This window comes from Dendrobates tinctorius, unplaced genomic scaffold, assembly GCF_039654945.1.
Source record: "Dendrobates tinctorius isolate UK_male_01 unplaced genomic scaffold, ASM3965494v1 ptg000440l, whole genome shotgun sequence".
Taxonomy (NCBI): domain Eukaryota; kingdom Metazoa; phylum Chordata; class Amphibia; order Anura; family Dendrobatidae; genus Dendrobates; species Dendrobates tinctorius.
Genome location: NW_027362103.1, coordinates 1031202 through 1046284, shown reverse-complemented (window position 1 = coordinate 1046284; position 15083 = coordinate 1031202). Strand labels below are relative to the sequence as shown.

General features: G+C 52.8%; 1 protein-coding gene across 2 annotated transcripts in view; it reads right to left on the bottom strand.

Annotated features, from left to right (window-relative positions):
* The window catches only part of LCAT (lecithin-cholesterol acyltransferase), a 229423-nt gene that overhangs the window by 47573 nt on the left and 166767 nt on the right, over positions 1-15083 (bottom strand). The window contains exon 2 of one of the 2 annotated variants that reach the window (XM_073564245.1): positions 5217-5429. The exons of the other annotated variant lie outside the window; for it this stretch is intronic. Coding sequence (XP_073420346.1) covers positions 5217-5429 — 213 coding nt within the window. The remainder of the gene's footprint in view (positions 1-5216; positions 5430-15083) is intronic. 2 annotated transcript variants of the gene reach the window in all.

The following is a 15083-nucleotide window of genomic DNA, read 5'->3' as shown; positions in this document are numbered from 1 at the left end:
GTGAAAATAAAAAAAATTGGGTCTAAAGTAAAATTTTTCTGAAAAAAAGTAAAACGTTAATTTTGATGTCTGAAAAGCGGAATAAGATAGCGCTATACAAGCAAAGCATAATCATGTTTTTCCACATTCCATTAATTCCTGTGAAACACCTGAAGGGTTAATAAACTTCTTGAATGTGGTTTTGAGTACCTTGAGGGGTGCAGTTTTTAGAATGGTGTCACCTTTGGGTATTTTCTGTTATATTGACACCCAAAGTCACTTCAAATGTGAGGTGGTCCCTAAAAAAAATGGGTTTGGAATTATTTTTGTAAAAATGAGAAATCGCTGATCAACTTTTAACCCTTATAACGTCCTAACAAAAAAATATGTTTCCAAAATTGTGCTGATGTAAAGTAGACATGTGGGAAATGTTATTTATTAACTACTTTGTGTGCCGTATCTCTGTGATTTCCGGGCATAAAAATTAGAAGTTAGAAAATAACAACGTTATCTGCAATTTTATGGGGGGTTTTTTCACAAATGAATGCAAGTCATATCGAATAAATGTTACCACTACCATGAAGTACAATGTCACAAGAAAATAATCTCAGAATCACCAGGATCCATTGAAGTGATCTAGAGATATTACCTCATAAATCGACAATGGTCAGACTTGTGAAATTTGGCCTGGTCAGGAAGGTGCGAACAGGTTTGGGGGCTGAAGGGGTTAAAATCGATCTTTATTGAATATTCATTGTAAAATTCATCTACAATGATGGTGTCCACACGTCACCCGAGACCAGCATTGTACAATGATGGCGTCCACACGTCACCCGAGACCAGCATTGTACAATGATGGCGTCCACACGTCACCCGAGACCAGCATTGTACAATGATGGCGTCCACACGTCACCCTAGACCAGCATTGTACAATGATGGCGTCCACACGTCACCCTAGACCAGCATTGTACAATGATGGCGTCCACACGTCACCCTAGACCAGCATTGTACAATGATGGCGTCCACACGTCACCCGAGACCAGCATTGTACAATGATGGCGTCCACACGTCACCCGAGACCAGCATTGTACAATGATGGCGTCCACACGTCACCCGAGACCAGCATTGTACAATGATGGCGTCCACACGTCACCCGAGACCAGCATTGTACAATGATGGCGTCCACACGTCACCCTAGACCAGCATTGTACAATGATGGCGTCCACACGTCACCCGAGACCAGCATTGTACGATGATGGCGTCCACACGTCACCCGAGGCCATCACTGTACAATGATGGTGTCCACATGTCGCCTGAGACCAGCAATGTACGATGATGGCGTCCACACGTCACCTGAGACCAGCATTGTACAATGATGGATGTTCACACGTCACCTGAGACCAGCATTGTACAATGATGGTGTCCACACGTCACCTGAGACCAGCATTGTACAATAATGGTGTCCCTACATCACCTGAGACCATCACTGTACAATGATGGATGTTCACACGTCACCTGAGACCAGCATTGTACAATGATGGTGTCCACACGTCACCTGAGACCAGCATTGTACAATGATGGTGTTCATACATCACTTGAGACCATCACTGTACAATGATGGTGTCCACACGTCACCCGAGACCGTCATTGTACGATGATGGTGTCCACACGTCACCCGAGACCAGCATTGTACAATGATGGCGTCCACACGTCACCCGAGACCAGCATTGTACAATGATGGCGTCCACACATCACCCGAGACCAGCATTGTACAATGATGGCGTCCACACGTCACCCGAGACCAGCATTGTACAATAATGGCGTCCACACGTCACCTGAGACCAGCATTGTACAATGATGGCGTCCACACGTCACCCGAGACCAGCATTGTACGATGATGGCGTCCACACGTCACCCGAGACCAGCATTGTACGATGATGGCGTCCACACGTCACCCTAGACCAGCATTGTACGATGATGGCGTCCACACGTCACCCTAGACCAGCATTGTACGATGATGGCGTCCACACGTCACCCTAGACCAGCATTGTACAATGATGGCGTCCACACGTCACCCGAGACCAGCGTTGTACAATGATGGCGTCCACACGTCACCCGAGACCAGCATTGTACAATGATGGCGTCCACACGTCACCCGAGACCAGCATTGTACAATGATGGCGTCCACACGTCACCCGAGACCAGCATTGTACGATGATGGTGTCCACATGTCACCCTAGACCAGCATTGTACAATGATGGCGTCCACACGTCACCCTAGACCAGCATTGTACAATGATGGCGTCCACACGTCACCCTAGACCATCACTGTACAATGATGGATGTTCACACGTCACCTGAGACCAGCATTGTACAATGATGGTGTCCACACGTCACCTGAGACCAGCATTGTACAATGATGGTGTTCATACATCACCTGAGACCATCACTGTACAATGATGGTGTCCACACGTCACCCGAGACCGTCATTGTACGATGATGGTGTCCACACGTCACCCGAGACCAGCATTGTACAATAATGGTGTCCACACGTCACCCGAGACCAGCATTGTACGATGATGGCGTCCACACGTCACCCGAGGCCATCACTGTACAATGATGGTGTCCACACGTCGCCTGAGACCAGCAATGTACGATGATGGCGTCCACACGTCACCCGAGACCAGCATTGTACAATAATGGTGTCCACACGTCACCCGAGACCAGCATTGTACGATGATGGCGTCCACACGTCACCCGAGGCCATCACTGTACAATGATGGTGTCCACACGTCGCCTGAGACCAGCAATGTACGATGATGGCGTCCACACGTCACCTGAGACCAGCATTGTACAATGATGGTGTCCATACATCACCTGAGACCATCACTGTACAATGATGGATGTTCACACGTCACCTGAGACCAGCATTGTACAATGATGGTGTCCACACGTCACCTGAGACCAGCATTGTACAATAATGGTGTCCCTACATCACCTGAGACCATCACTGTACAATGATGGATGTTCACACGTCACCTGAGACCAGCATTGTACAATGATGGTGTCCACACGTCACCTGAGACCAGCATTGTACAATGATGGTGTTCATACATCACCTGAGACCATCACTGTACAATGATGGTGTCCACACGTCACCCGAGACCGTCATTGTACAATGATGGCGTCCACACTTCACCCGAGACCAGCATTGTACAATGATGATGTCCACACGTCACCTGAGACCAGCATTGTACAATGATGATGTCCACACTTCACCTGAGACCAGCATTGTACAATGATGGTGTTCATACATCACCTGAGACCATCACTGTACAATGATGGTGTCCACACGTCACCCGAGACCGTCATTGTACAATGATGGCGTCCACACTTCACCCGAGACCAGCATTGTACAATGATGGTGTCCACACGTCACCTGAGACCAGCATTGTACAATGATGATGTCCACACTTCACCTGAGACCAGCATTGTACAATGATGGTGTCCACACGTCACCCGAGACCGGCATTGTACAATGATGGTGTCCACACGTCACCCGAGACCGTCATTGTACAATGATGGCGTCCACACTTCACCCGAGACCAGCATTGTACAATGATGATGTCCACACGTCACCTGAGACCAGCATTGTACAATGATGGTGTCCACACGTCACCTGAGACCAGCATTGTACAATGATGGTGTTCATACATCACCTGAGACCATCACTGTACAATGATGGTGTCCACACGTCACCCGAGACCGTCATTGTACAATGATGGCGTCCACACTTCACCCGAGACCAGCATTGTACAATGATGGTGTCCACACGTCACCTGAGACCAGCATTGTACAATGATGATGTCCACACTTCACCTGAGACCAGCATTGTACAATGATGGTGTCCACACGTCACCCGAGACCGGCATTGTACAATGATGGTGTCCACACGTCACCCGAGACCGGCATTGTACGATGATGATGTCCACACTTCACCCGAGACCGGCATTGTACGATGATGGTGTCCACACGTCACCCGAGACCGGCATTGTACGATGATGGTGTCCACACGTCACCTGAGACCGGCATTGTACGATCATGGTGTCCACACGTCACCCGAGACCATCACTGTACGATGATGGTGTCCACACGTCACCCGAGACCTTCACTGTACGATTATGGTGTCCACACGTCACCCGAGACCTTCACTGTACGATTATGGTGTCCACACGTCACCCGAGACCATCACTGTACGATGATGGTGTCCACACGTCACCCGAGACCTTCACTGTACGATTATGGTGTCCACACGTCACCCGAGACCTTCACTGTACGATTATGGTGTCCACACGTCACCCGAGACCATCACTGCACGATGATGGTGTCCACACGTCACCCGAGACCATCACTGTACGATGATGGTGTCCACACGTCACCCGAGGCCATCACTGTACGATGATGGTGTCCACACGTCACCCGAGACCAGCACTGTACGATGATGGTGTCCACACGTCACCCGAGACTAGCACTGTATGATGATGGTGTTCACACGTCACCCGAGTCTAGCACTGTATGATGATGGTGTCCACACGTCACCCGAGACCAGCATTGTGCGATGATGGATGTTCACACCAGGTTGTGTTGATTCTATATACTTTTCTAGTGATACCAGGGATCACACTGCGATTAGCGCCAGAAACACGTCAGTGAATTGTTAAGGATTCTTATCACGAATTTTGCAATGAATATTCAATAAAGATCGATTTTAAGTAATACGGAAATGACGTTACTTCTCTGATTTTGTTTCTGAATTTATGATCTATTGAGACAGATAAAGAGCACAGAGATGTGGACGTTCTCCACAAAAGCTGATGGCTCCTCAGATTTACACAAGGCAGAGGAACATTTTAACCCCAATTTATATGCCAGTACCCCAGGTGCAATAACTTCTCTAATAAGTTCATGCTGTCCATCAGGCACCTGTATTTTTCGATAAAAAAATAGAAACCGTAACACCGGTATGAACGTGGTCCACCTCAATACAGGTAGTAGATAGTACTGACTGACTTGCATTTCTTTGTTTGGCTATTGTCTGGACTGGATAGGCTAAAATGTCTTCATGTCAGATTGTTAACCTGTCCAGAATGATGCTTACCATACATACACTCTGACACGCCACACATCCGTCCAGATCTGACCTCAGCCATTATTCTCTTCCTTGGAAGCGTTTCTTACCTAACACCACAGGTGAACTGTCGTTGCTTAGTGCTGCTTTTGGAGTTATGCTGGGAGGGAACAGGACATCGAAAAGCCAAAATGCCTCAGCAAGACGCAGCTGTACTGTGAGTAGCAGCAGAAAGATCTTCCATAGGGGTGGCCATGGTGCAATGTCTGTCCTGACTGCTCTCATTCTCATATCCAGGATACAACCGGGGCAGAGGACGTGCACTGGACAACACACCAAGGAGAAGGAGAACAAACAGATGGACATTTCATGGATTCACAGTTAATGATTAGCTGTATTCTCTACTCTGTCCTGCAACTTGATCTTCCTAGCCAAAACGGAAAGTCCTGGACGTGGCCTCCATCTTCAGCTTCTTCAGGCAACTGCAGACAGCTATGTGAATGTAAGCGGTTACAAAGACTAGTACCCGCCCCTACCCCTTTAAGCACGTCCCGGTTAAATGTGATTTCATGCTGCTACGTATATAGTGTTTTCCAGCCGTTGACTGCAGTATGAATGTTGTTAAAACTGTGTATTGTATTTCCATAGTTGTCTAGGGACAGTGTAGTACCTTAGTTGGGTCACTAGATGGGTACGTGACACCTGAGTATAATAAATCGTGTATATAGTTAACTATGTGAGGAATTAACTTGGGCTAAGAGAGGAACAGTTTCCTGGTTGGAGTCAGAGGGGCTAGAGCCCTAGCTACCCAGTAGCTCCATAACATTCGAAGCTTGGAACCCAGCCCATCTAGGGTTCAGTGGGCCAGAAGTACAGCCTTGGCAGCAGAGTGACAGCAGTGGTGGAACAGCGGCTACAGCAGAGATCACAACAGTACGGGGCCGCAGGTGGCTCTATAATGTGGCAGCTTATTGCATGGGCAGATGCCCTCAGGTCCATGGCGAAACGGACGAGGGAACTCCTGAGTGTAGTAAGTCTGAACAGGGAGGACGCTGTGGTGCCAAATGAGATGGTACGACCCGGGCTTGTACTGAAGGTCATAGGAAGAAGTGCAGGGAAAGTGGAGAATGTGGACTGTATAGAACCCTATGCTGATGTTGTATCTAATAAGGATGTGCTGAGAAGAGGAAAAAGTTCTAAGTTTTAAGTTTCAACTGGACTGTGCGCAGTCGTATGGAGAGGGCCTTCAGCAACCCAGAGGAGACCCTGAAGGTGCAGAGAGGCAAGTACACTGACTAAAGGATGTTATTTCTATATGAAGGGAGACCAGGGCGCACAAGACCTGATATTCTCAGCCACGACTACAGCCCTGGCGCTCCCTCGCATCGACAAAAGTGAATGATCTCTCTACAAAATGATCAATGATCCTCACAACTACCAATTTATGTCTTACCAGAAACTCTGTATAGTGGCCGATCATGAGCCACACAGCAACCGCCACACCACTCAGAGACACGAAATGTCTCCACCTATTACTTACCTGACTGGGTTTTGATGTCGAGCTCACTATCCTGCTACTCTGGTGGCCAACGTCCTCTGCTCCCATGACTCTGAGAAACCAACTGACCGGGAGTGCCATAATGGAATACTTATCCATGTATGGCAGAGGTTGAAAACCTCAACTTCTTCTGAACACTCTAGTGGAAATATCCACCATTTTTCTGTGTGTCCATGTGACTTGGTTGAAGCAGACAGATGCTCTCTCTCTGTTAACGAATGCCCAAAAATTGGCAGCCCTTATTTCATACAGAAAGGCAAGTATCTTCTTCTCTACCCATTGCAGCAACAGGAACCCTAAGGTCTGTTGAGGCTTCTAAAACCAGTGCATGTTCCACTCTGAAATTTGCCCACATCAGTATCTCTCTGATGTGTGATAAATGTCCATATTTTTGCTTTCTGATGATGGTTTAGCCCGGCCTGCAGCTTTGTAGGAATGGGATAATCTGATTGTACGATGATTATATAGCAGACATTCCCACGTTGCCTGGTGATTGATCGTGTCTGCTGCAGAGAACTCAGGAGGCATGGAGCTGCTTCTTCTGTCCAGAGACAGGCATGACTGGACACAGCTCAGACTTCTGCCGGTACCGGCCGGAGGGGCTGCACTGTGCAGTGAGGCCTTGGCAGGACACAGTTCCCTATGGCTAAGACCCAGCCCGAGGGGTGTACACTGTGCAGTGAGGAGTTGGCAGGACACAGTTCCCTGTGGCTAAGACCCAGCCCGAGGGGTGTACACTGTGCAGTGAGGAGTTGGCAGGACATGGCTCCCTCCTGATAAGACCGAGCCCGAGGGGTGTACACTGTGCAGTGAGGAGTTGGCAGGACACAGTTCCCTGTGGCTAAGACCCAGCCCGAGGGGTATACACTGTGCAGTGAGGAGTTGGCAGGACATGGCTCCCTCCTGATAAGACCGAGCCGTAGGTGTCTGCACTGTGCAGTGAGGAGTTGGCAGGACATGGCTCCCTCCTGATAAGACCGAGCCCGAGGGGTGTACACTGTGCAGTGAGGAATTGGCAGGACATGGCTCCCTCCTGATAAGACCGAGCCCGAGGGGTGTACAATGTGCAGTGAGGAGTTGGCAGGACATGGATCCCTCCTGATAAGACCGAGCCCGAGGGGTGTACACTGTGCAGTGAGGCCTTGGCAGGACACAGTTCCCTATGGCTAAGACCCAGCCCGAGGGGTGTACACTGTGCAGTGAGGAGTTGGCAGGACACAGTTCCCTGTGGCTAAGACCCAGCCCGAGGGGTGTACACTGTGCAGTGAGGAGTTGGCAGGACATGGCTCCCTCCTGATAAGACCGAGCCCGAGGGGTATACACTGTGCAGTGAGGAGTTGGCAGGACATGGCTCCCTCCTGATAAGACCGAGCCGTAGGTGTCTGCACTGTGCAGTGAGGAGTTGGCAGGACATGGCTCCCTCCTGATAAGACCGAGCCCGAGGGGTGTACACTGTGCAGTGAGGAATTGGCAGGACATGGCTCCCTCCTGATAAGACCGAGCCCGAGGGGTGTACACTGTGCAGTGAGGAGTTGGCAGGACATGGATCCCTCCTGATAAGACCGAGCCCGAGGGGTGTCCACTGTGCAATGAGGAGTTGGCAGGACACAGTTCCCTGTGGCTAAGACCCAGCCCGAGGGGTGTACACTGTGCAGTGAGGAGTTGGCAGGACATGGCTCCCTCCTGATAAGACCGAGCCCGAGGGGTATACACTGTGCAGTGAGGAGTTGGCAGGACATGGCTCCCTCCTGATAAGACCGAGCCGTAGGTGTCTGCACTGTGCAGTGAGGAGTTGGCAGGACATGGCTCCCTCCTGATAAGACCGAGCCCGAGGGGTGTACACTGTGCAGTGAGGAATTGGCAGGACATGGCTCCCTCCTGATAAGACCGAGCCCGAGGGGTGTACACTGTGCAGTGAGGAGTTGGCAGGACATGGCTCCCTCCTTATAAGACTGAGCCGTAGGTGTCTGTACTGTGCAGTGAGGAGTTGGCAGGACACGACTGCCTCCTGATAAAACCGAGCCGTAGGTGTTTGCACTGTGCAGTGAGGAGTTGGCAGGACATGGCTCCCTCCTGATAAGACCGAGCCCGAGGGGTGTCCACTGTGCAGTGAGGAGTTGGCAGGACATGGCTCCCTCCTGATAAGACTGAGCCCGAGGGGTGTACACTGTGCAGTGAGGCGTTGGCAGGACATGGTTCCCTATGGCTAAGACCCAGCCCAAGGGGTGTACACTGTGCAGTGAGGAGTTGGCAGGACATGGCTCCCTCCTGATAAGACCGAGCCGTAGGTGTCTGCACTGTGCAGTGAGGAATTGGCAGGACATAGCTCCCTCCTGATAAGACCGAGCCCGAGGGGTGTACACTGTGCAGTGAGGAGTTGGCAGGATATGGCTCCCTCCTGATAAGACCGAGCCCGAGGGGTATACACTGTGCAGTGAGGAGTTGGCAGGACATGGCTCCCTCCTGATAAGACCGAGCCAGAGGGGTGTACACTGTGCAGTGAGGAGTTGGCAGGACATGGCTCCCTCCTGATAAGACCGAGCCCGAGGAGTGTACACTGTGCAGTGAGGAGTTGGCAGGACATGGCTCCCTCCTGATAAGACCGAGCCAGAGGGGTGTACACTGTGCAGCGAGGAATTGGCAGGACATGGCTCCCTCCTGTTAAGACTGAGCCGTAGGTGTCTGCACTGTGCAGTGAGGAGTCGGCAGGACACGGCTCCCTCCTGATAAGACCGAGCCCGAGGGGTGTACACTGTGCAGTGAGGCGTTGGCAGGACATGGTTCCCTATGGCTAAGACCCAGCCCAAGGGGTGTACACTGTGCAGCGAGGAATTGGCAGGACATGGCTCCCTCCTGTTAAGACTGAGCCGTAGGTGTCTGTACTGTGCAGTGAGGAGTTGGCAGGACATGGCTCCCTCCTGATAAGACCGAGCCGTAGGTGTCTACACTGTGCAGGGAGGAGTTGGCAGGACACGGCTCCCTCCTGATAAGACCGAGCCGTAGGTGTCTGCACTGTGCAGTGAGGAGTTGGCAGGACATGGCTCCCTCCTGATAAGACCGAGCCAGAGGGGTGTACATTGTGCAGTGAGGAATTGGCAGGACATGGCTCCCTCCTGATAAGACCGAGCCGTAGGTGTCTGCACTGTGCAGTTAGGAGTCGGCAGGACACGGCTCCCTCCTGATAAGACCGAGCCCGAGGGGTGTACACTGTGCAGTGAGGCGTTGGCAGGACACAGTTCCCTATGGCTAAGACCCAGCTCCAGGGGTGTACACTGTGCAGTGAGGAGTTGGCAGAACATGGCTCCCTCCTGATAAGACCGAGCCATAGGTGTCTGCACTGTGCAGTGAGGAGTTGGCAGGACATGGCTCCCTCCTGATAAGACCGAGCCCGAGGGGTGTACACTGTGCAGTGAGGAGTTGGCAGGACACGGCTCCCTCCTGATAAGACCGAGCCGTAGGTGTCTGCACTGTGCAGTGAGGAGTTGGCAGGACATGGCTCCCTCCTGATAAGACCGAGCCAGAGGGGTGTACATTGTGCAGTGAGGAATTGGCAGGACATGGCTCCCTCCTGATAAGACTGAGCCCGAGGGGTGTACACTGTGCAGTGAGGAGTTGGCAGGACACGGCTCCCTCCTGATAAGACCGAGCCCGAGAGGTATACACTGTGCTGTGAGGCGTTGGCAGGACACAGTTCCCTATGGCTATGACCCAGCCTGAGAGGTGTACACTGTGCAGTGAGGAGTTGGCAGGACATGGCTCCCTCCTGATAAGACCGAGCCCGAGGGGTGTACACTGTGCAGTGAGGAGTTGGCAGGACACGGCTCCCTCCTGATAAGACCGAGCCCGAGGGGTCTACATTGTGCAGTGAGGAGTTAGCAGGACAAGGCTCCCTCCTGATAAGACTGAGCCAGAGGGGTCTACACTGTGCAGTGAGGAGTTGGCAGGACACGGCTCCCTTCTGATAAGACCGAGCTGTAGGTGTCTGCACTGTGCAGTGAGGAGTTGGCAGGACACGGCTCCCTCCTGATAAGACCAAGCCCGAGGGGTCTACATTGTGCAGTGAGGAGTTGGCAGGACATGGCTCCCTCCTGATAAGACCGAGCCAGAGGGGTCTACACTGTGCAGTGAGGAGTTGGCAGGACATGGCTCCCTCCTGATAAGACCGAGCCCGAGGGGTGTACACTGTGCAGTGAGGAATTGGCAGGACATGGCTCCCTCCTGATAAGACTGAGCCCGAGGGGTGTACACTGTGCAGTGAGGAGTTGGCAGGACACGGCTCCCTCCTGATAAGACCGAGCCCGAGAGGTATACACTGTGCTGTGAGGCGTTGGCAGGACACAGTTCCCTATGGCTATGACCCAGCCTGAGCGGTGTACACTGCGCAGTGAGGAGTTGGCAGGACATGGCTCCCTCCTGATAAGACCGAGCCCGAGGGGTGTACACTGTGCAGTGAGGAGTTGGCAGGACACGGCTCCCTCCTGATAAGACCGAGCCCGAGGGGTCTACATTGTGCAGTGAGGAGTTGGCAGGACATGGCTCCCTCCTGATAAGACTGAGCCAGAGGGGTCTACACTGTGCAGTGAGGAGTTGGCAGGACACGGCTCCCTTCTGATAAGACCGAGCTGTAGGTGTCTGCACTGTGCAGTGAGGAGTTGGCAGGACACGGCTCCCTCCTGATAAGACCAAGCCCGAGGGGTCTACATTGTGCAGTGAGGAGTTGGCAGGACATGGCTCCCTCCTGATAAGACCGAGCCAGAGGGGTCTACACTGTGCAGTGAGGAGTTGGCAGGACATGGCTCCCTCCTGATAAGACCGAGCCCGAGGGGTCTACATTGTGCAGTGAGGAGTTGGCAGGACATGGCTCCCTCCTGATAAGACCGAGCTGTAGGTGTCTGCACTGTGCAGTGAGGAGTTGGCAGGACACGGCTCCCTCCTGATAAGACCGAGCCCGAGGGGGGTACACTGTGCAGTGAGGCATTGGCAGGACACAGTTCCCTATGGCTAAGACCCAGCTCGAGGGGTGTACACTGTGCAGTGAGGAGTTGGCAGGACATGGCTCCCTCCTGATAAGACCGAGCCGTAGGTGTCTGCACTGTGCAGTTAGGAGTCGGCAGGACACGGCTCCCTCCTGATAAGACCGAGCCCGAGGGGTGTACACTGTGCAGTGAGGAGTTGGCAGGACATGGCTCCCTCCTGATAAGACCGAGCCCGAGGGGTGTACACTGTGCAGTGAGGAATTGGCAGGACATGGCTCCCTCCTGATAAGACCGAGCCCGAGGGGTGTACACTGTGCAGTGAGGAGTTGGCAGGACATGGCTCCCTCCTGATAAGACCGAGCCCGAGGGGTGTACACTGTGCAGTGAGGAATTGGCAGGACACGGCTCCCTCCTCATAAGACCGAGCCCGAGGGGTGTACAATGTGCCGTGAGGAGTTGGCAGGACACGGCTCCCTCCTGATAAGACCGAGCCGTAGGTGTCTGCACTGTGCAGTGAAGAGGTGCAAAACTGAAAAAGAAAACTACACGGACGTTTTTACCCAAAATTATAGAATAATTTTATTTATATTCATATATAGACCATAAGTGCAACAAAGTTATAAGTGGCGACAAAAATACAATTAAAAAGCCGCATAAAGATTCAAGGTATCATGTAAACCTGGTATATATTGCACAGGAAACAAATTATCAAAGGGCAAAAAGAAGTATTCCAATTATTAAAAAAGGCAAATGCCAATTGAGTATATTCCAGCAAATCACAGCATATCAGCTATTCCTACTATAAGGTGCATGTTGCACTTATGGTCTATATATGAATATAAATAAAATTATTGAATAATTTTTGGTAAAAACTTCCTTGGAGTTCTCTTTTTCGGTTGTGTATTTATTTTGGAAGTACCAATCCTTAGGTATTGATTTCATATCTGATCTATAGCAGTGAAGAGGTGGCAGGACGTGGGCTTCCTCCTGATACGACCCGGCCGAAGGGGTCTGCACTGTGCAGTGAGGATGCGGCTCCCTCCTGATACGACCCGGCCGAAGGGGTCTGCACTGTGCAGTGAGGATGCGGCTCCCTCCTGATACGACCCGGCCGAAGGGGTCTGCACTGTGCAGTGAGGATGCGGCTTCCTCCTGATACGACCCGGCCGAAGGGGTCTGCACTGTGCAGTGAGGATGCGGCTCCCTCCTGATATGACCCGGCCGAAGGGGTCTGCACTGTGCAGTGCGGATGCGGCTTCCTCCTGATACGACCCGGCCGAAGGGGTCTGCACTGTGCAGTGAGGATGCGGCTCCCTCCTGATACGACCCGGCCGAAGGGGTCTGCACTGTGCAATGAGGATGCGGCTCCCTCCTGATACGACCCGGCCGAAGGGGTCTGCACTGTGCAGTGAGGAAGCGGCTCCCTCCTGATAGGACCCGGCCGAAGGGGTCTGCACTGTGCAGTGAGGATGCGGCTCCCTCCTGATAGGACCCGGCCGAAGGGGTCTGCACTGTGCAGTGAGGCGTTGGCAGGACATGGTTCCCTATGGCTAAGACCCAGCCCAAGGGGTGTACACTGTGCAGCGAGGAATTGGCAGGACATGGCTCCCTCCTGTTAAGACTGAGCCGTAGGTGTCTGTACTGTGCAGTGAGGAGTTGGCAGGACATGGCTCCCTCCTGATAAGACCGAGCCGTAGGTGTCTACACTGTGCAGGGAGGAGTTGGCAGGACACGGCTCCCTCCTGATAAGACCGAGCCGTAGGTGTCTGCACTGTGCAGTGAGGAGTTGGCAGGACATGGCTCCCTCCTGATAAGACCGAGCCAGAGGGGTGTACATTGTGCAGTGAGGAATTGGCAGGACATGGCTCCCTCCTGATAAGACCGAGCCGTAGGTGTCTGCACTGTGCAGTTAGGAGTCGGCAGGACACGGCTCCCTCCTGATAAGACCGAGCCCGAGGGGTGTACACTGTGCAGTGAGGCGTTGGCAGGACACAGTTCCCTATGGCTAAGACCCAGCTCCAGGGGTGTACACTGTGCAGTGAGGAGTTGGCAGAACATGGCTCCCTCCTGATAAGACCGAGCCATAGGTGTCTGCACTGTGCAGTGAGGAGTTGGCAGGACATGGCTCCCTCCTGATAAGACCGAGCCCGAGGGGTGTACACTGTGCAGTGAGGAGTTGGCAGGACACGGCTCCCTCCTGATAAGACCGAGCCGTAGGTGTCTGCACTGTGCAGTGAGGAGTTGGCAGGACATGGCTCCCTCCTGATAAGACCGAGCCAGAGGGGTGTACATTGTGCAGTGAGGAATTGGCAGGACATGGCTCCCTCCTGATAAGACTGAGCCCGAGGGGTGTACACTGTGCAGTGAGGAGTTGGCAGGACACGGCTCCCTCCTGATAAGACCGAGCCCGAGAGGTATACACTGTGCTGTGAGGCGTTGGCAGGACACAGTTCCCTATGGCTATGACCCAGCCTGAGCGGTGTACACTGTGCAGTGAGGAGTTGGCAGGACATGGCTCCCTCCTGATAAGACCGAGCCCGAGGGGTGTACACTGTGCAGTGAGGAGTTGGCAGGACACGGCTCCCTCCTGATAAGACCGAGCCCGAGGGGTCTACATTGTGCAGTGAGGAGTTAGCAGGACAAGGCTCCCTCCTGATAAGACTGAGCCAGAGGGGTCTACACTGTGCAGTGAGGAGTTGGCAGGACACGGCTCCCTTCTGATAAGACCGAGCTGTAGGTGTCTGCACTGTGCAGTGAGGAGTTGGCAGGACACGGCTCCCTCCTGATAAGACCAAGCCCGAGGGGTCTACATTGTGCAGTGAGGAGTTGGCAGGACATGGCTCCCTCCTGATAAGACCGAGCCAGAGGGGTCTACACTGTGCAGTGAGGAGTTGGCAGGACATGGCTCCCTCCTGATAAGACCGAGCCCGAGGGGTGTACACTGTGCAGTGAGGAATTGGCAGGACATGGCTCCCTCCTGATAAGACTGAGCCCGAGGGGTGTACACTGTGCAGTGAGGAGTTGGCAGGACACGGCTCCCTCCTGATAAGACCGAGCCCGAGAGGTATACACTGTGCTGTGAGGCGTTGGCAGGACACAGTTCCCTATGGCTATGACCCAGCCTGAGCGGTGTACACTGCGCAGTGAGGAGTTGGCAGGACATGGCTCCCTCCTGATAAGACCGAGCCCGAGGGGTGTACACTGTGCAGTGAGGAGTTGGCAGGACACGGCTCCCTCCTGATAAGACCGAGCCCGAGGGGTCTACATTGTGCAGTGAGGAGTTGGCAGGACATGGCTCCCTCCTGATAAGACTGAGCCAGAGGGGTCTACACTGTGCAGTGAGGAGTTGGCAGGACACGGCTCCCTCCTGATAAGACCAAGCCCGAGGGGTCTACATTGTGCAGTGAGGAGTTGGCAGGACATGGCTCCCTCCTGATAAGACC